The sequence below is a fragment of the Aedes aegypti genome, chromosome 2 (genome assembly GCF_002204515.2).
Source record: "Aedes aegypti strain LVP_AGWG chromosome 2, AaegL5.0 Primary Assembly, whole genome shotgun sequence".
Taxonomy (NCBI): domain Eukaryota; kingdom Metazoa; phylum Arthropoda; class Insecta; order Diptera; family Culicidae; genus Aedes; species Aedes aegypti.
The window spans coordinates 10,083,679-10,109,268 of record NC_035108.1 but is presented as its reverse complement, the minus strand read 5'-3'; the positions used below and the strand labels follow the sequence as shown (position 1 = coordinate 10,109,268).

At 36.3% G+C, this 25,590-nt stretch overlaps 1 protein-coding gene across 1 annotated transcript in view; it reads left to right on the top strand.

Moving 5' to 3' along the window:
* The window catches only part of LOC5567811 (division abnormally delayed protein), a 329,501-nt gene that overhangs the window by 279,632 nt on the left and 24,279 nt on the right, over window positions 1-25,590 (top strand). The window contains exons 4-5 of the mRNA XM_021839885.1: window positions 13,823-14,360; window positions 14,441-14,627. Coding sequence (XP_021695577.1) covers window positions 13,823-14,360; window positions 14,441-14,627 — 725 coding nt within the window. The remainder of the gene's footprint in view (window positions 1-13,822; window positions 14,361-14,440; window positions 14,628-25,590) is intronic.

Here is a 25,590-nt window from a genome sequence, read left to right as displayed (position 1 = left end):
AAACTCAATTACGAATAAGTTCTCTGAAGACATCGAACGTCTAAAATCGACGAGAACAGAGATAACACTTTTTTCCGGCTAAATTGTCGATTCGGTCCTATGTGCATTGCGATCAATGTTACCCCGGATTACGGTACAGGTTTCTTTTAGTTTTCTTGGATATTTCTCGGTGTTTATTTTATTCCTGTTAGGTCTCATTTTTTTCAAGACAACAGGTCTCTAAGTTCCTATCATCAAGTTAATCAGTCGCCACCATGGTGCTCTCTGCCAAATCCGCAGCATAATCCTATCATTTACGGTTTATATCGCATATTGCGGCTACCACTCCGGTGAAACCAAAGAGCCCACTCGGTTGCCAATTTGAAAGAAGAAGCATTTAGATACCTGTACCCTTCTAACCCTTTGTGGTCACGCGGTAATGACACACGACACGTCACATGCCGTTCGATGTTAAGCCCCCTTTGCCCCTCTCTGCTGAAGCTGGGGTCTAATCTGGTGCTGCGGTTAGAAGGTCTGCTGCCGGTGACAGGCGGGCCAGAGAGAGAGAGAGAGAGAGAGAGAGAGATGGGATGCTACCCCTTGGCAAACACCATCGCCAGTATCCACTGATTAATGTGATCAATTATTCGGTGGCTGATGTTGTTGGTTTTAGATATAATTTATTTCTAGTTTCCAACCGGCAGCTTATAGGGCTGTGTGTTTACTGACGCTTAGTTCCACCGGAGAGGGCCAATGAACCGGTCTCGGTGAACGTGATCTCCTGCGCTCGATTTGTTGAAGGGGGATAACCATGAACGTTGTTAGGATTTTCGTTAGGATGTGACGGACTATGCAAGCGATATCAACAATAAATTACTAAAGGCAAAGAAATATTTCTGCAAAACAAAACATACTAAAGATATCTTGAGAAAAAAAGTAAATGCAATTGGCGAGTAGGACATGGAAATTGACTGAAAGCGACTCCTGAGTCCTAAAGTAGTCCCTAAAGGTATTTTGGTGTAATTCATGAACGAATTTGAGAGAATATGTACTGGAATCCCTATAAAGGGCTGCCCATTAACCACGTGATATTTTTTTTAATTCCAGACACACCTCCCCCTCCCCCTAGTGGTTATTTGTTCATACAAAATTTGTAAAATTTGTATGAACCGTAGTCATTGGCCAGACCCCCCCCCCTCCAATAAATGACTACGTGGTTTATGGACGACCCCAATAATTTTTGTAAGAATTCATGGAGAATACTCAAAGCTATCCCTGAAAACGAATCCCTAGAATAAATCTTATTAGTTGTGTTAGGCGGCATCAACAGGTTACGTAACGGAGGGAGTATGCTCAAACGTTACGGTTCATGCAAAAATTCAAATGCAAATTTTTCATACAAAAAGCGTTTCGGAGGGATGGGGTCAAAAATTCCCAATTTTAGCGTTACGTAATAAATGGACGCTGCCTTAGCAAGATCCTTGGTAGAGAGCTGTTATGTTTCATAAAATATATTTTGAATTCCTTAGATATGATTATACAAGTGTTTTTTAACGAAGAGAAAGAGATGCGAAATGGGAAGGGGAGTTTCCCAGTCCCTTTGGCTACGCCCATGTGCTATTGACTCATTAGTGTAATGGAGGAGGATAGGGTCACCTCCTGTTTGAACAGCACCAGTAATCTCTTTTAGCTTGCATATGCACTTCACAGTACAAGACGGTGATTAGGGTGGCTCGGTCCAGTGAAAATCTAGGCTAATTTGCTAAAACCCGTATGTTAGCGGAGCAAGCTGCAGCTGGGAAACGCCAATTCAGCACATTCAGTTGCCAGGTTGAAAGCATCAGCCATCAGGATCAAGTGTCGAGAGGACGATGATTAATGCTTTGCAATTACAGTTCAATTAATGTGATAATTATGCATGACATTTATACGGTATTCCCTGATGTATGTGTGTGTTGACTCGATCGCTTCAAACTGCCAGAGAAGCAGATGGTAGTGCAGCAGTGACACAGACTGGTTTCTCGTTGAGCTGGATCGATGGTGGTGTTGCTCCGGCAACCTATGTAATTAGGGATTTATTCATTTATTTGATTTGCATTCGTGTGGGACGCATAATTGCTACCTTATTTGCACTATAAGTACAGTTTATTGTGGCAGTGCAGAAAATAGCCCCGACCTAAATACCTGGCCACAGTACGACAAAAACGCCAATGGATTATATGCTTATTTATGAGGCACTTTTCAGCTTCCAAAAAACACCGAATATCATTACCGCTTTGTTCGTATCACAGCTTTCGGATCAACTCCATAAATTTCTGCTCAGCTGTGGCACACTCCTCCTTATAAATCTTAATCCTATTTCGAACAATCTGTTTCGATACACACGATTGAGGGACAGTGCCATACTGGGCTATCATTGCCAACAAACCCCCAAAGAATTAGTGGTGCCGATTGCTAATTCAAAGAGTTTTAATAGAGATCACACGCGATTCAGATGAAGCTGAATCATGTATGCTTAACAGTTTCGATACTACTCTACACCTAATCCCCAGCTCACGACTTTCGGGTTCTGTCTCATTTCGACAAGATCCCAACTTCACCACATTCAGTATTGTACGGTGCCATTTGCATAAAAGGTAAACACAAAACCGAAACGTATGTTGAGAAATTCTAAGCTCTCGATTTAATGCAACTGCATATTCCCTGTACTCCCTAGGTGGCCATATTGCCCCGGCACTTATGAGCACTAGTCGACTTGTTTAAAAGTTTCTTGAACACACGTATATCCGGCTCATAGTTGCTTCCGAACTCGGAACAGAGGGCGTGTTCCAATGGTGGGGTAGGGTAGATGTACCAGTTCTGGATGCAAAATGTCAACAGTATGGTTAAAATTACTTGTTGATAAAACTACTAATTGAACAAAATATGCAAAAAATAAAATTCTAAAATCACTAGTAAGGCTAGCAAATACCTTCAAACTCTAATATGTTGCTTATCTTGACAGATAGGCCTTCTGTGTCGAGTGCTCTACTTGTTGATGATAATTACTAGTTTGAAGCTTTGCGAAACAGAAATAATCTTAAAACGACATCGTGAGCGATTGACTATGCAACGTTAATAAGTAATGAAGTGATTGTTTGTACTATTATCCAAAAATGTTATGTAATCAGTGATTATTAATTATTGCAAATGGTTAATAGGAATAAATAATTTATCGAAAAGGTGTCAAAATGTTGTGTGAATTCAAAATATGGTACAAAACAAATTCTACGTTCATACATTGTATTGCAAAATTGTTTTTATCAAGGCCTAGTTATCATAAAAAACAAATGGTTTCATAACTCCTATGAATTTTAACCGTTATATTTTAGTGGAACAATGAAATCAATCTCTTTTTGTGCCACTATTTCCATAACAGGTACTATTATTATAATTCGTACATCTACCCTAGTCCTAGCGGTAAGCCGGAAACTGTTTCGACATTATATTTGGGTCGGAAAGGGATCTGAACCTTTTGGTGGTGCGCGTTCTCTCTCTCTCTCCCCTGCTGCCGGAAGTGGATGCATTTTTCAACCGCATATGCATAACTCAATTGGAGATGCATTTTTACTGTGCTGCTGCTGGGGGACTTGTTTGTTGCCACAGTGGTACACTGAGTGCACAGCAAGGCATCGTCGGAAAAGGTTACCAATGCGATGGGGTGCGCTAGGTTTGTATGTTTTGGTTGTTGGCAATGCTGGAAAATGCAATGTGTGCGGAGAAAAGTTCAAAATTTGCATATAGCGAAAATGTGTGTCACTGGAAGCTGCTCAGTTGAGGTTGTGCCAGCATGCTCTTATTGTTGACTAATGGGAGGGTGTTTAGATCTACTGAAAGCCTATGAAGAAGAATTGACAGGTTGGCATTTCGTAGATGGCGAGTTTGATTCCTAATTTGGTCGAGGGCGTTTCTTGGCATCAAAGTTTCATAACTTCATTGGTACAATCGATCATTTCAAGAAGCTTAATTGTGAAAAATAAATACATTCAAAATCTTAAGGTAAAGATTTAGAAAGATTTGAAAATATTTCATTGAATTTTATAAAAGGGCTGAAATTTTATATACCGTTTGATTCATTGACGCTTAAGGCCTTAGTGAAGTATAACTCATCAGAAAGCACATAAATAAAATCATTCTGTGTGTTTCCTCCACGTTATTGAGCCTTCAAAACACTTAACCTTCGAATGATGGATGAAGATTTAGATTCCACAACATGAATAATTTGAATTAAATAGAAATGTGTGAACATTTCATGATTTTTATTCCGGGCGCTTTGTTACTTTTGCCTTACATTCCGGACACTTCGATTCGAATTCCGGACAGCTTGTGAAAATCATAAACAGAAAAATCAAATCATCAATTGCAATCGTTAAACCGCTTACCAGACGTATAAGGAAGTTGTACATTATAAATTTGCATAGACGTCTATGGAAAATGTTTATTGAACCGAGTCTCGAGAGTAAAAACATATGAACGGCAAAAATTGAAACATTTCGTTTGAAATGTTTTCCATACAAGTGAGTGTCCGGAATTTAAAGCTGTCCGTAATATGAATCAAAACGGTACATTCAAAGTTAAAAGAAGTTGGAGAAAATTGAGTACGATTCGCAAAAAATAAAGCTCTTCTGGACCAACACTGAAAAACTGCTCCTAGGCTGATTTCTTCTTCTTTCTCACAAAGAATATGACACATCAAGAAGCTTCGAAATACTAACCACTTCTGTGTGTTGTAATATTTGAGAAAATGAAGCGTAAATGTATGTAGGTAGCCACCATCCTAGCTAGAGTCTTGTTCTGCATGCGATTCCACTTAACAGTACAGCCAATAAGGACTGTTCATTTTATGAAGTGGACACTTTGTGCTTGCTGTAACTTTTTAATTTATCAATGAAATTTCAATCGGTTTTCTGTACATCGTTCGACTAGTATTGTACAATGTTGTGATAATAAAAAATCTCCAGAATAATTAAATTTCATACGAATATGGAACAACGATAATAACGGTCGATTTTTGGAGGTTATCAAAATCAATGATTGTTAGAAACTGGCTGGAAAATTCGACAATTTATATTTTTTATTTTCATAAAAGGCTTGTTCTTAGAAAGCATCATCAATCAAAAGGCTGATGGAAAAAATCAAGTTATTTTTGGAGCAACAATTTTACAGATATCATAAAATCATTTTCCCCTATATTTTTTAGAGAAAAATATTTTAAATTTGAAAGGAACTGATATGATTCCATTTTTAGGTTTAAAGTACGTCCTGACGGAAGTGCAGATATAGTATTAATATGAAAAATAACTTACGCCTTCACTTTCAGAGTCACTTTTAGTCCCCATGTCACATTTAAAGCTCAATAGAAACACAATTGCTTCATTCTTAGAAGACTTTTGAAAATACATTGACAATCGTCAAAATTGGCAACACTGCTGTAATAAAATCGATTTTATTTTTCACATATTGTTTTCATAATATGTTATTCTGGGATTGCCAATTGAAATATTCGGAGAAAATCGGCCAAAATGGGATGTGGCGGACCCGTAAGCAGAGACACTTACGCGAAACCCGCAGGAAATAGAGAATCTCCTTCCAATAATATGATCCAATGGAAAGCATAATGAAATTTGCAATCTATCAAGTTTATCCAAGGGATGGTTTGTTGTAAGAAGGGTGCGTCAAATCTATTACAACTGTTGGGATAGAAGAACCCATCTATAAGGATGTTACGGTTACTTCAACCCTTGACTCCGGCTGGCACTCCACACCATTGTCTAGCTGTAACTTCAATGATGCCCTGATGCACATTCCCAAATATCACCCATGTTTTTATTATAATTCAAATCAATGATTGTTATGCAATAAAATTAAGTACAATAATTCAAAATATAAAAAATATAAGAAATAATGCAAATACTCAATGATTTGACCTAGAATTGTTAAATGAAAGATGATTAATATTAAATACAAAATAACATATTATTCCAACAAGCTTGAAAAAAAAAATAGAATGAAAATATTTATAGGGGAACCTGGTCCAATTCGGACCCTGTTCTAATTCGGACCATCAAGCATTTCTCAACACTGGCGCTACTGTAAAGATCGTGTGTACCGTTTTCCTACCAACCGTCTGGCTTGGATATAACACAATAAATTTGACGCCTTTCAATTAATTCGTTTGATTTTTATATTAGTTTGTTGTTTTGAAGCACTCTAGTGTGCTATCGGTAAGAATTATTTCCAAGCTTCTGTAATTGACAATAAATCTCCAATCTGTCTGTGTTATTTTTTAATCGAATCCGCCAAGTCTAAGCTTTCATCTGACTATATGGTTTTGATATGTCTATACACTGTTTGTGCTCAACTAGTTTGAAAATCTCAAAATGTATGTTGGTCCAATCCGGACCTTTCAGTATGGTTCAATACGGACCTCTTGATTTTCAACGAGCAGTCAGTCTATTTCATAAGCTCCACTCCGTGAAAGTCTTCTCGACTTGCTCGAAAATTACAGAAGTTGTAATATTGATGGATTGTGCTTTTGTTTCTGTTGCGGTCAAGAAAATGTCTTCAAACAAATCTAAGAAACACGGTAGACCACAAAAAAGGAACCAATAAACCAGCTACTTGTAAAGCATCTCCATAAATACCACCACATCCTATTTTGGATATAGCTTGTTGTTTGAAAATACGATAAAGAAAAACTTCTACGAGTGCTGAGAACAAAATAATCAACTTTTCCTTACACGATATAATGTGTTTTGAACTTGAAAATTTGAAGTTTGGCTTCATGTTATAATCACCTCAATATAGCATACTTTGACCCTAAAATGTATGTCAATACTTCTCCAACTTGATGTCCCAAGAATCGATGCTATCTCTTTCAGTTTTCCGAACAAGTGCACCTTTTGAACCCGATATTTTCATGTCATGATTAAATATTTTAAAATTTTACTGTATTCTAAAACTGGCTTTTGCCAATGTATTTTGTAAAAATAACAAAAAGCTCCAGAATAACAAAATATATGTTCTTTATCTCGGTATCTCCAATTTAAAGGTCAGTTTAAAATCGAGTTAGAGAAAGTTCAATGTACTCAATTTTGAACCAGTTTCGGATTTCACCTATGTTTTTTTTAATGAAATTCACATTTTACTTGAACTATTTCTAACTCGAATTAAATGAGAATTTTTTACGCATTGAATTATTTTTTATGCTTGCGTTTGTTGAAAAAGTTCAACAAGCTTTGGTACCAAATAAATTGGAGTTATATTTTATAACTACCATAGCCAAAAACGATAAAATATAGGGTGGTCCGAATTAGAACATGGGTGGTCCGAAATGGAACAGGGTTGGTCCAATTCGGACCTTTTGGAGAAATTTGTTCAAACATGTCTAGTCTTGTCCTGGTAGGAGGTATCACAAAACTCTCTGAGAGAAAAGTGCGCGCGCTAAATCAGGCTTTCGAGAAAACATAAAACTTTTCATGCCGTCCATCGTTCTGAAAAGATATGGCCAAAAACCTGTTACTAGGTCCGAATTGGACCATGTTCCCCTACTAAATGTTTACGACGGCTTCCTGTAATTATATATTGCTGATATATCCTGAAAAAAATACATGAATTAAAAATACCGTTTGCAGGTCCTTTTCGGTGATCATAGGAAGTGATGCAGAATATCTGCAATCAATTTTTTAATTTATGATTAAAATTAGCAACTTAGCCAATGACTGTAATTCTCACATATAATTGTGATGTGCAGTCGAACTATAAAATTTAGTAAAGTTCGAACTCGATTTTGACAGCCCGCGGGAAAAAAGGCAATCTCCATCCAATGGTATAGTCCAACAAATTAAATAATGAGAAACGCAGTACTTGTCCAGCTTTCCACGGGATGGTTTGTTATAAGAAGGGCGCGTCAAATCCATTGCAACTGTTGGAGCTAATGCACCCATCTTCAAGGATGTTACGGTGCATTCAGTCTACTCCATTCTCCAGCTTCAACTTCAATGATGCCCTGATGCACCCTTCCAATTCCTAACATATTATTAAATGAAATATTTAAAAATGCAAATAATGTTCATATACGATATAAATAGATGTATGTATTTAGTTGAATGGAAATGATGAAACCTCATAAATACACTTCAAAATAGACACGATATACATTTTGTAGACACGAACGACATGCTAAAAGATGAAAAGCAGTGATTAAGTTAGTATCTCTGATATGCTGACTTTAAGATGGTCTGGAAAGTTGCACCACTGAAATAAGATAATAAACCAAGTATAAATAAGCCATTTTCGTGCCTATAATATAAAAAATGAATAAAATGAACATTGAGGCTGCGTTATGCATGGGACAGTAAGGTTGAGAAAATGAAGCGGTAAATTCAGCCCAAAATAAATGGCACACAGATGGTTAGTCCAGAAGAGCTCCATTATAGTATATATAACATTTTTTAGAGAGTTGTCAGTTCCGGAAATGCTTAAATTTCCAATTCAAGTACACCAGTGAAAAATTAACAATGGAAATTCTAGAAAAGAGACGTTTCCATTCTACGGTATTTTTACTGATTTTTTACCAAAAAATCTTGAAGTAAATTAGTGAGGTTCCTTCACGAATAAAATTTTCTATGAGCTCACCCAAGATCTTTTCCTTGAAAAAAAAAGAAGTTCTTTAAAAAGTTCCAGCACAGGTTTCCAAGAAGCTCATTCGATCGACCTGTGGTTTCTCCCTCAAGCTATCTACACGAATTTTTCCACTGAACCAACAAAATATCCGATAAGGAATTTATCCAGAGACTTATTTTAGAGTTATTCTTGAAATTCCTTGGGAGTTTCCTCAGGAAAAGAGTTTATCAAGCATTTTTCTAGGAATTCTGCAAAATATTTCACCAGGTATACGCCAAAAAGCTTTTGCAAAAATTTCATCAACCATTCAGTTAGTAATCCGTTGAATTAATTTACAGCCACTTATTAGCATTTCTTCGGGAGATTCTTCAAGACATTTCTCCAAAGATTTCTCCTAGATATTCACCATCCTTTCAGGAATAGTTTGATGAACTTCTTGATGAGCTATTTCAGGAAAACCTAACCGAAATCCTTGAAATTTTTTTAGTAAATTTCAAAAATATGTTTAAAAAACTTCTTACAGACATCCTGACGGAACTATCGGATTTTTGAAGAAATCCCTGGAGATTTCTTAAATCATCATGCTAAGTGAATCCCTTGAAAGTATTTTCAATGAAAAGATTTATAAATTAATCATAGGAACATGTTTTGGATTACAAGAACGCCTGATTTGGAAGTCATTTATATGTTTTCGCAACTATTGCCTATATTATCTATACAGCCTATTAGGGCTAAACCAATTAATAAGAGATTCGAAAAATCTGAAAACCGTAGCAACATGCATTAATTTGAGAAAACTTAGAGGCAAGGTTTTGAAAGAAATGGAATCTTTCTGGTGGGTTTCTATCTCACGACTTCCCCGTACACTAAACAGGGTGAGATAATAAATCATGTTACCCATTCTGTGGCGTTGTTGGTAAATTTTCCTATTCCATCGTACTGGAGAGTTTCGTGGGATCCAAACCCATCAGTTCGATTATCCTTTTCCGAAATTATTCATATCAGTTTGTCCACTGCTACAATGATGTCGTTGAGCTACATATTGAATTTCTTATTCTTTTAAGATACAAAGAATATTAAAAATTTCACAAAACTACTTTTGTTACATTGGTTTTGGACAGGCTTGATAGAAACTCCTCTGCGATGCAAAAAGTAGGTAATTTTGCCGTTTTTCTGTGGAGAAAAAACTGAACTCAAAATTTTCAACACAGATCCTCAACCAATTCGAGTGAGAGTGCAAAAAAATGCGAAGATTTTTTGGTTCTCTCTCTCTCTCTCTCTCTCTCTTGTTGCGATGCTCTCTCTTGTTGCGATAGTCACACTTCAAAAGAACTCCGCCCGAACAAAACAGTCCTCGTTGCCTCTCTGCTTAGCATTTTTTCGCTCCCTCGCAAAGAGGTAAAGGCAGCACGCTGCTCTAGAGTATTTCACCGAACTCTATGATGTTGAGGAGCATTATCAAGCCTGGTTTTAGACCATTATTTTTTATATCTCAAATAACGAGATTTTTTAATCCTATGCTAGTTCGTCTCGGAACCAACTTCCCTTCCGTCATCACTGTAGCCTTAAGATCATAAGTAGCTAACTTGGGGATGGGATTTGAACCCAGGTCCTCGATGTGAGAGTTATGTATTCTAACAACTATGAAAAGCTGATGTCAATTTTATGAGAACCTTATAAAAACTCTCCAAATGTATTTTTCTTTTCTGGATTCTATTGACTTTATTAGTCGTCAAGCAGCTGAAATGACTTTCGGCGTATAATTCAACGAATCGTCGCAAATTTGAAGCAGTAGTCGTTTTACCTGCTTTAAGACTAATAGAGCCGATAGAACCCAGAAATCAAGAAAGAAATGAGCCCACACAGTCGATAGCAACTACAAAATCTCTAAATGTATCAGAAATATTCGAAATTCTCTAAAATATTTAAGTTTTAATAAAGCATAAATGATGTCGATAAAAAACAAAAATATGGCGTTTATTTCTAGGCCAACCAATCAGGACACAAGGTGAAAACACCTTTGTCCTATCCCAAAGAGATTAGCACCAGTGGAGTGACATAAACTTTCTTAGTCTAGTCAGGGGTCATGCACACATTACGTCACGCTCCGAGGGGGGAGGGGGTCAAGCCAAGCGTGACAAGTCTTACAAAAATTTCGGAGGACTCATACAAAAAACGTGACAAAGGGGGGGGAGGGGGTCAAAAAAGTTGAAATTTATCGTGACATAATTTGTGTACCATCCCTCACTACAAACGGTTTCGCATTCTCTCATTTTTTTTAATTTTTAACAAACGGTTGGTATAACAATGCTTATCAACTACTAATGAAAGATAGTTATGTATATAAGTCGCGTCTAGTACACGACACTGAAAACGGCCTTACAGTAGAGGTCGAAATACGCATATCTGTCAAAGGATACAAACTCTAGTGGAATTAAATGGTATAGTACTAAATTCGATTTTTTTTCATCTACTTATAGTTATGTATAGATTTTAAAATATACTCTTGATAGGATGAAATCTACACAAGAAATATAGAAGAACTAATAGACGAATTACTGAAATAATTATTCAAACAAAATGATTGTGTTTGAAAAACTACGAGGCAGATCTCGAATTTCTGAATATGGTCTGATTAAAAATTTTCTAAACTTTTCTTGCTAGAGTTGTTAGAAGATTACTTGGTGAGTTCATAAACAATTTTTCAAATCTTTTCTATCAAAACTGTGGGTAATCTGTGGAAATTATTGCGAATGAATGAATGAATGAAAACGGCTTTTCAAAAATTTGAAACAAATCTTGGAAAATTATCTGAAACACCCTTGCAATACAAGATTCAACTGGTTGTAGATAATGATTATGAATTAACCCATCCTGAAAATTTTACTGATGACAAACAGAAACTATCAAAATGAAGTATTCGCTTTTGTTGGTTACAATACAAAGTATAATTTTCAAGTTTTTATTTGCCATGAGGTGATTGTCACTAACAGTACTAATCCTTGTCGATGAAGTTGTCAATGAGAGAACTTTTTCCTCACTGGAAAAAGATGAATGAGTTTCGAAGTCCATGTTCTGGACAACTTTTGCAACACACGTGGGGTCTTCACAGGAACTTATCGGACAATGCAATAAAGCAATGATGAAGATTTGTCCGCTGCAGTGTTTCTCACCATCGCTTTGAGTCAAGCTGTTGTTAATCTCATCTTCAACTGGAACAGCGCACCAATCGGCATCCGGAGCAATAGTTGTCCACAAGCAACACAAAACTATGTAAGCCCGCATACTCTGTCACACAGAGCAAGACGACACGTGTGTGGAATAAACAATACTGGCCCGGAACGGTCATCCTGTGTCCCCATCGGACCATTGTGGACCACGCTGGAATTGAATCAACAGCGGAATTTTCCCCCGGTGGCATTTCCGTGACGAGCACGAGGTTCACATGCGAATTGGCGAACCGGATATTGAGGCCAAAGTGCAACGGCGATAAAACTGCTGGAACTGCGTCGGTTGCCCTATCGAATGGCAGAACTCATAGGAATGCATGGCCGGTTATTCTTTGAACCTATCAGGATAGAAACTGACCGACCTGGCAGGCAATTTAATTCCAATTCAGAATCATTCCCGTTGCATGGTGTGGGAGCTTGACTTCGGAATGCACTCGTGTCAGCACGGACGTGGTTGGAATCAGCAAAAAAGCTGACTCTGATGTTCTCTGAGTTTGTTTGTTCAATTTCGGCATGATAATTCGATTCTTGTTGTTTTATTTTTCGGACACATGTAGGAGAGCAATTCACCGAAATCGATCATACGGAAATGGGGTTAAATCATTTTATGCTGCCTACGCCGATACAGTTTTCAAAAAGGAAGGAGTTCTTCTTCATTTTAATAACCTTCAAGAATCATGAATCAACCTACAGCCATAGTGGTGTGAACGTACCATTTTCGCGTTTTCTTGCGTCTTGTTCCTTTGAACTGGTTCTTGTACGCGGTGACGTCATCGCCCAAGAATGTTTCCTTAACCGATTGTGCAGTCGTTTACGATACAAAAGCTACGAATGAAACGTTTTAACCATCCTGCACTTAAAGCGTCTGCACTGAAACCAGAAAGCGAACGAAACGAAGAAGAGTCTTGTATTTCCATACCACTGACGCATGAGTCTTTCTTGCTTATGAAGCAACGCAATTGAATCATAATCGAAAAGGTGAAATAAAACTTTTGAGTACCAATTTTATTAAAAAGAGTTGATAAGCCTATGTTCATCTTACTAAACGCTCATCATCTTGAAAACGTGAACTTTATCTTATTTATGCACTGTAACAGATTAACACAAATTGTAATGCATTTCTACTTTTTAAACTTCATTTTCTGTTCACTTCTTTAACTGTTTAATGTGGTCTAAATCCTTTAATTTTGCGAATATACGGAGCAATTTCAATTCTTTAACTTCCATAAGTCATTGCTGTATTCGTTCTACCGTATGCCCTCGCTAATGCAAACTATCGGGGTTCATTTTTAAGTTTACCTCTTTGACTGTTTTGTTTTCATTCTACATTTCACGATGTTCCATTTCGCTTAACTCGCGTGAGGCGAAAGACGTTTGAACTATTATTATTTAAACGAGTTGCAGATATACGGGGTGCAAATCTAACAGTGTTCGGATTAATGGTAGTCAAATCAACGAAGCAGAATACATTCTTGCACTTGTCCAGAATAATTTGGTACTTTTTCATATTGACTGTTCTTCCATACAAGATAGTCAAGTTTGGAGGCCTGTTTCTCGGCTTCTACAGAACCAATTGACCTGAAATTGTCATCGCAGCTCAAAAATTACTTGAATTTTACTCGGTAAAACACCTTATTTCATGAATCCCAATTCCAAAAACTGGATACTTAGGTTCAAGTTTATTGAAGAATTTGCGCAGAGCTCTTTATGAATTTGTATAGCTAATAAAACTGTTGCAAAAAATCGAAAATAATTCAAAATAATATAATAATTATTATTGTCGGGCAACTGATCAAATGCGGGAAGCTTGATAAATCAAAACTGGTGGCTTGGATCCGAGACAATCCTCGACACCTGATCAGTCTAGTTTAAAACTCAATATTGTTAACTGCCATCCCGTATCATATACTAACTAATCACCTTTTTCCCTCGATTCTCATTGCTTACAGATTACCTGTTGCAGCTCTCCCGTCAATCTGAGAACAAAACGCTCAATTTGTTCGCAACCGTGTACCAAAAGATGTCCCCACTGTCGCGGGACCCGATTCTGGAGCTGTACGGCACCGTCCGGAATCACCTGACGTCGACGTCCTACGCCGACGATCTGGAACTAGTCACCGACAAATTCTTCCGGGATCTGTTCCCGGTGGCGTATCACCATGCGGTGGTCCATGCCGATAAGGACGTCGATTTCCATAGCGATTACAAAAATTGTCTCACTCACACGTACGATGATCTGAAACCGTTCGGCAACATTCCTCAGATGCTTTCCAGTTCGTTGGTGGCCAGTGTCAGTGCTGCCAGTGTGCTGCTGCGGGTACTCAGAGAGGGAGCCGAAGTACTCCACAAGCTGGACGGCCTTGGAACGGAAAATCTACAGCCGTCCTGCAAGGCTGCTCTACTCAAAATGAACTACTGCGCTAGCTGTAAGGGACGCAATCATAACCACGCCAAGCCCTGTGCCGGATTGTGCAAAAATGTCATGAGGTAAGTTTGAATAATGTGTGGTTTATCTGCACGGGCCCACGACTAATAAAGACTGCACCCAATCTAATTATCATTCCCAGGGGTTGTCTGATGCAGTACATCGGTATCCTAAACCAGGATTGGTACACATTCACCGAAGCCGTTCTACCGCTGATTAATACGGTTCGTTCGGCTGATGGCATCGAAGCCGAGGTCAAAGCACTGGATGGAAAACTGTCTAATGCCATTATGCACGCAATGGAAAATGGGCCCCAGCTAGAGCTGAAGGTAGGTGCATATTCTGGACATGCATTATTCAAACTCCCTTATCTAATAAGAGAAGACGGGATGGTATGCGCCCCTCTAAGGAAAAACTCAATTTTAGCAATGCATTTTATCGAAAGCGTTATTCGTTATTGGGTTTACAGTAAAGTCGCATAAATAAACTCGCAATTACTAAAACCAGTCATTGATTGAGGATTCAAAAGAAATGGAACCATAACGAACGATTTTCAAAATTCCGGGGTATAACGCACCACCCCAATTCCGAACGAATTTACTTCCAAGGATGCCAAAATCATCTTTATTTTCTTATGTGGAAATCGGGAAAAGCGTTTTCGTGAGAGACGATAATTTGATAGAGATATCGTATGAAACGTTCGTATTTGACTAAAAAACCTTTTATCTGCGATATTGCAGTGATGCATTTGACCTCGATGGTGCATTCTACACCAGTTCCCCTAGACCGGATCGGGTTGATGCGCGACCTCTCTGATTGCTGACGACGGGACATCGAATCAGCGTTTTCGATACAAAGGAGCTTATTTTTCTACCACCGAGCAATTTTGAAAGCAAATAATTAAAAGCTGCCACCCGATGATAGGCTAGATGTGCACATGTGTGCGATTCCGAACTGCGGCGTTTATTTAAATTTCTGCAAAATAAGCGCAAAGTGCTTCGACTGGCGGAAAGCAAGCAGTTCAACGTGTTAATTTTGGTACCATGAATCGAATAGAACAGAACGATATCGAGAAGTGGTTTGAGTTGTGCATTTGTTGCAAAAGTGCTTTCTTGCAAAAAGAGGAGTCAATGATTTTCGACATTGAACACCGAAATTTCAGACTAGATCAGCGAGGGAAAACCAACATTTGGTGATTCATTTGTCAGGCATGTTGGCGTTGCAGTTGAGTAAAGTTCTTAATAACGAAAACCTGAAGCTGTTTTTTTGGGGATATTCCTAGTGAAATCCTTGTGGTTATTTAAAATTCATTGAAATATTCATGCAATTTAATGAGATAGCAGATACTATAAATTACTAATACAACACTCCCTCCCTCTTATTCTGCATTACGATATCGAGTTAGAGAACCGTATTAAAAATGGTTTGGTATTCAACAACTTGATACATCCCTAACTCGATGGTTCCTTAAATATAGAGTTGTGGAAAGTTGACTGTACTTTGATAACCTTGTGCACATATACTCAAAAAATACGTGTAAAATCTTGACAAAATAAATTACAAAAGTAAAAAAGCGTAAACTTGAAATTTAATGCATACTATAAGTTTTTACAATTGAATTGTACAGCCGAAGTTTGTTGTAGCGAACACTTTTATAGCAACAAAAGTTCACTGGAGTGAAATTTTTCGGTCCCTTGAGAAATATTTAAATGTTATAACTATTCTTTATAACGACTTTCCTCTTTTACGACGGTCCCTTGCAATGTCGTTATAACAATCTTCGACTGTACTTGGAAATAAGCTACTTTAGAACTCAAAAAACTATTATAAGGTGAAGAATGACAGAACCAACTGAGAAGAAGGCACGTTTTAAAATTGAATGAATGAAAAGTTCATATTAAATATAATTTAGATTTATTTTTTCATGAACTCGACTAAACCAAATTGGAATTGGAAAAACATCTCGTGACGTTTGAGGAACGATTTTCTATGTGCTTCATAAATTCCTATGCATTGCTTCATAAATTCCTATCAAACTATGCCAGTGCATATTTCTTCCAAAAGTTTGTATTACGTTTTTAGAAAAATCTGACGGACTTCATTGAAAAAAAAATATGGCTGATCTAAAGAATCCCTGAAGACAATTTATTGATAAGCCTCAGAAAACAACAGGTGTCTAAAAACCTTTGCAATTACATCTTTGAAATTTATGATAAAAAAATTTGGCTAAATTCCACAATTTAATACTGTTTGAATATAAGCATTTTTTTTAAATAAAAGTAGGGAATTTTGTCCTAAGTTTCTACACGAAATGCCGCTAAGCCGAAAGGGTCATTAGATCGAAAACGATTGATAGCTCTAATGGGTCTTAAGGCCGAATGGATTTGTAGACCGTGTGTTGTTAGTATTTCGTCAAGATTATCTCCATTACCTTGAAGCCCACAATATCCGCTGTGAAATTTAACTACAGTGAAACTTCCATGAGCCGATGATTCATGATTCGGTATCGACTCATGGTACCATTAAAAACTTAATTTCATGGATACTATGATGATCCCCTCAAACAGCTTTGATAGGCGTTTCTGTTCCACCAATCGATATTGCCATGAGTCGATGATCCTTATAGATATCGACTCATGGAGATTTGACTGCCTTTGTTTAAAAGAAGAAAAAACATTGATAAATGTGTAATCCATTTGAAACAGCAGCTTGTATTTTTCACCTTGAATAGTCAAATGTTATTTCGGCCTAACGGCCTGCTCTCATCAAAAACACTTTGAAAAATTCTGCAAGAATGTAGAAATTTGAGTAGAGATTTCTGGTGATGTTTTCGACGCAATATTCAGACGATTTTTTCAAAGGAAACTATTAGGGAAACTCCTGAAAAACACCTTCAAAGTAATTATCAAAAGTTATATTTATTGCCTGCCGGAATCAATCTTGCCTTCGGATAGCTTTTGAAGAACTTTCAATCAGGGATTGCTGGTAGAATTTTACATCTGCAATCGCAATCGAAAAAATAATCGATCAATCAATTTTTCTGTTTGTAGACCTGAATAAACATGATGGTATAACTATGTATAACATGATGTATAACTGGTAGATGACTAGAGCTTCTGTTAAATTGTTGGTAGAATATATGCTGATATCAGCTAAGTTCGTTGTTCACTAGTATTAGTAATGTATCTTTGAAAAAAACAACATCTCCGCCCTATTGGGAGATTGAAAATAACTTTATGTTTGGTTATTCCAACCTTTTGATGAATTTTACTAAAACAAATAACGATTCATTTAAATGGACCAATCATTTTTAATATAATTGAAAGCCTGTTTTCTGGTTTAGAGGTAATTTTTAATAACCGAAACACATGAAAACCGACAACCAAACTACAATTTGGCATCAACGCAGTTGGAGAATTTGAATTATAGAATCAATTACACAGCGTAACAAAAATGACATTTTTTTGTGTCTCAAGAATCAAATTATGTGTCTCTAAATGTGGTATCTGATTTTGAGTCGCTGAATCTGATGCCATTCTCCGAAATATTCCAGCACGTGTTTACATGAAATTTGAAGTATGATTTATCAATCATTTTTGTGATACAATCTACCAAACGTGCAAAATATCACTTGAACTTTTAATTAAGATACAATTTAAATCGATTTTTTTCAACATGCTTGCAGTTTTCATATAAAATTCTTCGTTTCTCTTATATGGCAAAATGCAATTCTTTTCTGAACCACCAAAAAAATAACATTATACCATCGAAAATATTATGAACTTTGTTGATAATTATAGTTTTATACATGAAGTTTGAATTCTGTGACAAATTAAGCAAATAAATTGCCGTACAAGCTGTCAAACTTGCATGCAATTTGACTGAAACAGTCAAATTTTGCATTTGCAACAGTCAATATCTCGAAAACTAGACGTGCCATGACATTTCTGAAAACGGCAATGGACTCAGCAACCCTTAATTCAGTAAATAGCGGTATTGTGATGCTTGAGACAAAAACGTATTCCGCAGTGTTATAGATTTTGGTCATAAAATAACATAATTTATAGAAATATTCATCGACAAAAGCGTTTGAAGTTCAAACTTGCATGACAAACATTATTATAAGTCTGTATACATTGGTAAAAAATATTATTTCTGGAAAATATAGTGTTCTGAACGGGGTTTAATCACGGAGTATTACCAAAACTTAAAACGACGCGAATACTTAGCGAAAAACCAAACTTTATTGGCAAAATAGGAGCACTTTAATTGAGATGGTCAGTTCACTGTGGTGGTTTACTTCACTAAGGCTGACCGGTCGACCTGAGCGATAGCAGCAAAGAAGAGGAAGCTCAAAATCGCCAAAAAATATATAATAATAGCAATGCGTTTCATACAAATGAGCAAAGGTGCGTTTCTGTTAGTTGGCGAATTAAGAGATGGATTCTGCATTGCAATTTAAATTCAAAATAATTTGGAAAAAGTTTTAATCCTAACATATTGCTTGATATAAGACACATTCCACGCACATCTACGCCAAGATATCAAAATTTCAAACTCTGAAATATTTCCAAAGATATGCATAACATGAAAGACAATATGTTGAAGTGTATAAAAAACGTAAATTTGATTGAAAATACCTTAAAAATCATACCTGAAAAGTTATATAAACTTGATGGGATTTATTGGTGTGAAATTGAGTCAATTAACAACATTTTTCAAAAGTCCTGTATCATAGTTTATCAAGTGTAATATGACTGTCTTATCCGTTAGCTAGAAGGGTATTCGATGATATTGTTATGTGCGGGTTTAATTGTTTCAAACGAATTATTGGTTTTTTGAAAACGTATTTTTTCAAATAGTCACATTGTAATGGTGTCGCGTTACGAAAATTGCATAATTGTTGAAATTGTAAAATAAGTAATTCTTTTTAAATTCTAATATTTTGGATTCTCTTCCTACTCATTAAGATACGTGTTTCCATAAAAAAGATTTGAAATCGGACCATTCTTCGAAAAGTTACACTAGGTGCAAAGTTATGGTGTCGCGATACGTCAATTTTAACCGTAAATTTTCAGAATGAAACTACATATTTCAAAATGCTTAATCTCAGCAATGCTGCAACCGTTTTTAGAAATTTTGGCTTTTGGTAGAAGGGAATAGTTATACTAGCTTCCAGCGTTGGTACCCCCCCGCTGAAACCCGCCCCGTTTTTGTGAGATGTGAGTATGTCTGTTTTTTCTTGTTTTTCACTAAAATCTGATTAAGTAGCTCTGATTTGTGAATAAAATCGTTGGCTAGTAACCCAAATCTTATCAGACAGGTGCCGTTTAGTGCAGGAATAGTCTCTTACATGTTGGGGAGTACTTGGCTTTTTTCAGATCTTACGGATGTCTTGTCATGACATTTTTCTATGTTGACATTCATCCTTTATGTTGTTATGGATAAATAATGAATCAATAATGAAATTGATTAATTTTGCAATAAAATTCAGTGGTCAAGGTGGTCCTTAGACATGAACATTTCAAATTCTACGGGTATTACAAATTATATATGTTCTATAATTATGATTTTTGACGTATTTGAAAAACAAAACGGTTTAGGGTGATTTTTACGACCAATTTTGCGAATCTTCCAAAGGAAGTTGTAATGGTCAGTTATGTCCATGGGCAGTTCCGATAATCTATTACGTTATATAATAACGAACTCTGATGAGTTTGCAAGAAATTGCGGCTGCCTAGGATGATTTTATAAATTAATCATTTTTATGGATATTATGAATTTTCCAGTGAACCAGGTTGTTTATCATTGAAGTAGTTCCAAACATGTGTGAGGCTATCTTTTTACTGATCGGCACCTTTCTGATTAGATTTGGGTCGCTTCTGAAAACCAGACCAAAAATCAGAGCTATTTGATCAGCTTTGTGCAAAAAAGAAAAAAAACATCATATTTACCTCTCACAAGAACGCGGAAGGTTTCAGAGGAATGGCGTCAACGCTTAAAGGTGGTACAACTATTTCCTTTCAATGAAAGCTAAATCAATCGCTTGAAAAATTGAGAAATTGAATTTTATGAGTTAAAATGTATTCACAGTTTCGCCTAGTAATCTGATCTAATAACTCCTCTATGCGACAGAATTCCATGATATTCAGATCACTATTTTGAGACCATAAACGTCCTTAACAATTTTGCTAAAGCATGATCCTCAAAAGACTATATGGATACGATATGTAATATTATTGGCCACTGTGCGACAAAATTCCGTATGCTTCAGACCACCATTAGAAAATCCTTAACACATGCATACGATTATAAAAATCGTATTTTTTTCTCGCTAAAGATCAGTATTCGATTAGCTTAAAAGTGGAAAAAAAATCAAACTTTCACCGATGGAATATTTAAAAAAAATCTGATTATGAAAACGAAAACCAAATACTAATCTTTAGCGAGGAAAAATTCGATTTTTAAAATCTCCTGGTTCAGAAATAGCGTGCTAAACTCTTAACACAGACCCCAAAATGTCCTCTATAACGTAGACGGAACCATCATCTTGAAAAAAAATCAAAGGGTCGGTTAAAATATTTAACCCAAATAAAAGCTGCAATTACCCCACTGTACAGCAGCTGCACAGATTGTTTGGCCTATCATTAGGAAGCTATTATGGTCTTCTACAAATTTCGGAAACAATATTCTTAAAATACTTTGATGAATCTTTTTAAGAAATTTTACTCATTTATCAAATTCATCAACTCCACTGTGTTATTGAGTTTCGGCTAGTGCCGACAAGCATAAACGTTTGCTTGTCGACTTTGCCGAAAGGATACTTTTCAAAGTACATCGTTGAAAGGTTTACATAATTTTATTTCACAGTAAAATTCAATCACTCTACTATGTGTCAAAATTCAAGATTATTCGCTCCGCAATCCGAAGGGCACTGCACTGGAAACATTCTTAAAAAAACACAGCAACATCTAAATATTATTGCAAAGAATTTAGGCAAATGACCCCAAGCGCCATCTGAGCTTTTACTAAGCATGACATCCTCAAAAGGTTTCACAGGAACATTAAATTAATTTTAACCAGTGTCGGATCAAATTACTTCACTGTGAGGCAGAATTTCGAATGTATTAATCAAATAACAATACTAGGTACACATTTTTCCAAAACCTGAAAACTACACTACCGATTTTGTCAATAAAAATAAAAAAGGGTTTTTGCATATTAACGCGACACCATTTGCAGAACCCTGTTGGAAGATAAACGTAGCGCGACGCTCATAAAATGAAACCACTGAAATTCTACAATTATTCAATATTTCCTTCCAGTTTGAAGTCAAACTCTGGTTCTTACCAATACAAAGAAAGATTGCCTAGAAAAAACTCGGATTGTAAAAATTATAGCAGAGCTGATATAGGCGATTATAGAGTGATTTTTGAAAAAGTACATTTCAGCGATGGTGTCGCGTTACGAAATGCAACTGCTTCTAGTTACCATATATACAGTGTTAAGTTTCAAAATAAATGTCACAACATGAAGTACATTTAATATGCAATATATAAAAGCTGTTTAATCACATCGTAACAAGGCATATTTCCGAGAACAGGCCTCATTTGATAATGAAAGTCGGTTCCTCGTGGTGTCGCGTTACGCTGGAATGTGTCATAAACGTTTAGACATTGATTTTAACATAAATCAAACGTTTATGGAATACAAAAAAATATGTAAACAAAAAAACGTATCTATTGAATTGAGCAAATAGGGCAACGTACCTCTTGGCCACGATTGGTAAACGTGATTACCACTAAGAGATTTGAGACCGAGATTTGTTCTACTATAACTATAATTCATCAAAAAATGATTGTAAAAATGGTTGTTTGTAGAGATTTTAAATAAGCTAAAATTTCATCGCTTTTTTATTTTTGAATATAAAGCTTTGGACGTACTCGATTTTCAATGAAAATAGTATGACATAATTCTCTTTACTTGTGTATTTGTTTTTCTTAATTGATCAACAAAAATTATGTTTTTTCGTTTAGTATGTTGTGAGTCTCACACTATCTAAGTTTCCCGCATTATCATAGATACCCTAAGACGAGTACCCAAGTAGCACACGAAACATCTTCCAAAGAGATGCTTTTCAAAAATGGTTTCAATCGCGTATCAATAAGAGCATCTGTAACTTACATGGTTCTAGTTCGGTTGCTGTTGGGTAGAATTTCGGACCTCGATAGAGAATCGCACTGTAGTTCAGTTTGCCGAATTCTTAAAGCTACGGATAAGATTTATTAGGCGCAAAATTTTAAAGAAAACTGAATGCTACCACTTACAATCTGGTCTTCTTAGTTTCGGTCTAACCCAACAACTTCTAGCTTACGCTGGTCTTCCTCCGAGGCTCTTTAGATACCTATAGAATAATTCTATAGTAATAAATTGTAACAGGGTATCAATTGATAACTTACAGTTCAGAATAGTGATATCGCAATCACGATTGAAGGGATCTATTCGGACCTATGGGTGTCGCTAACCTATATAAAGTTAATTCATTTTGTAGGCTTAATTTCTCTAATAAATTCTCGATTAACTTACAAGGAAGAAATTATAAATTCGTTTCGCACTTGTGCACAATCCCAAAGGTGGTAATTAAATAATAATAGTAATTTGAAGAAATAGAGAGGATAATTCACACCGTATGTTCGCACATGACTTGTGGTTTTACACTTCGGTCTACCTAATCGCATTGACGTCTGTCATTCTCTACATGACCCGAGATACTTTGATGGATGTCAGTTGGTGTGTGCAGAATCCGATTGGGGGGTATCGAGAACAGGATCGGTATTTGAATAATCAGTGCTGCCAGTGTCGGCAACAGTTGCATATCAATATCAAGGCTCATAAAGTTTCGTTTCCGTTCCAATGAATATGCATTACACTTCTTGTTTGACGTTCAACATTTTTGAAACGACAAGATTTGCTGCAAATGTCCTTTGCAAATAGCAATGAAGTCAAGTTTGTCAAGATGTTTCCAGCAACTTTTCAAACAAACTCTTGAAACTTCTCCTAAAATGCCGGTTTTAATGTTATGTTTCAAATCACTTTCATTTAAAGCATCAGCAACTTGCATTCAATTTTCGTTTCCATACCCACAACTCAAGAAGATTCATCCCAGTTGCGACCAAGTTGCACTAAACTACGTGTATGACAGCTAGAAGTTTGTTTGTTTGAATCGAGTTGCAATATGGTTGAGTTGCACCTTACGTATCATCTAACAACGAAAACATGGTCTAGCAACAGTTTGTTTGTTTGAATGGTGTTTCTCATATGTTGCGCGGAAGTTTTTGCAAAAAAATTAGATTATTTCAGTCGTGGTCTAATTTCGACAGTAATGAACTTGTATTCCGAAGGGTGCAGTAAAGTTAAAAGCAACAAGCTTTGATTAATGGGCCATGTGGTCGCTTTTATAGTGCATTGGCGAAGCAATTGTTCGAAGAGCTGGTGGAGTAGTGAGTAGAGGAGAAGTTTGGTGATCTTGAGGTCGGAAGTTTGGTTCTCGTTCATATTTTTGTTTTCATTTTTTTTCTCTCAAGTATTTTGCCACAAATAAGCAATTTCGATATAACTTAAATGTGTTGCACACAGACTCCACCTCTTGCACTTTTTGCGTTGCTGTTCAGTGCAATTGAAAGTCATATTTTCAACCATTGACAACTTGGATTAGTTTCAAGAGATTATTTTATTCTTGAGTTGAAACAAACTGTGCTGCTTGGGTACTCATCAAACCTACTGAATTTTCTAACAGTTATTTGTTGTTGCTAGCTATAACAGTAGTTAGTTGTTTTTTATTTTAATTTTACATTCCAACAGTTTCTAACAAAAAATAACAATCCTGGAGAGGACCCAAGATATCTTACAAAACTGTTGATGAAGTTTTTGACACAGTTACTAAATAATTTCAAATTAAGTCTCTGGCTGTATTATTTGAGGATCGATTAAAACATCTCTTGGTAAAATTATGTCACAAATACTGAAAGTGTTCTAAGGAAAACTTAGAAGAATTATTTGTGGAGCTGAAGTAACGTTTGGATCTGAAATGTTTAAGTCTGGGGTTAAAATTCATAATGATAAAGTCAGAAAACGAAAGCTGGTTTGCTTGTTTGTTTGTTTGTTTGTTTACTTGGCCGGAGAAATGAATGCATGTATTCTATGAAATATTATTAGAAAAAAATATCATCAACTTTTTTGTATGGAAAAGAATAAAAGGGGTCTCGTGTGACGTTTTTTGGGAAATTTTTAATGCAAGAAAGATATTTAACGAAGTTCCTGGGTAATCGTTTTAAGTGGATTTATATTTCCCATCTAAATCAATTTATGGAGAAATTGTTGCATATAATTTTCGATGCAATTAAAAAAATGGTATCGACAGAATTTTTACAAAATTCATAGATAAATTTTAGTGAAACAAAGTACAAACAAGTAACAAATTTTTTGACCTCCAGTAAAATTTTCTCAATGAATTTGAGGACTTGTTCTTTCAAAATTTGTCAGATATATTTACATAAGTTTCTTAAAGCTCTAAAATTGAGACGAAAAAAGTCAAAAAATCATTCAAGAAGGTTCCTTTTCAAGTCAAATTAACTGTATTACATGTATCAGACAAAAAATATGTTTTTCACGAAGTTAATATCGAAGCTAGTTTTCAGGCTGTAACATAGGTAAAGTACGTTCCGCAAACACGTACTAAAGATATCCCAAATTCTCACCTCACTAGTGAAAAGCAATTCACCTCCGGAATCCGAAACCATCTTAACTAGACATACCAGAAGTGAGGGATGGTACACAAATTATGTCACGCCAAATTTCAACTTTTTAGACCCCCTCCCCCCCCTTTGTCACACTTTTTGTATGAGTCCTCCGAAAATTTTGTAAGGCTTGTCACGCTTGGCTCGACACCTCCCCCCCCCTTGGAGCGTGACATAATTTGTGCATGATCCCAAATGCCTTTTTTCACTCAGTATGGCAAACCGGACGAAGGGCAAACCATCGGTTTATGTAGATATAGTCAAATCCAGAAAATGCGCCGTCATGATCTTGCACTTTTATCGACCACATTTCGATGGTTCCGCCTTTACCCTCTAACGTGTACGCTTTGCGATTGTTTCAGTTTTATTTATCGTTTTGTTTGAAGTAAGAATATATTGCTTATACCTTTATTCGGCCACAGATCGGTAGGATACACCCCAATGCTTTCAAATCGCTATGATTACATCGAGCATCATCGCAAGAAGGTATGGCATG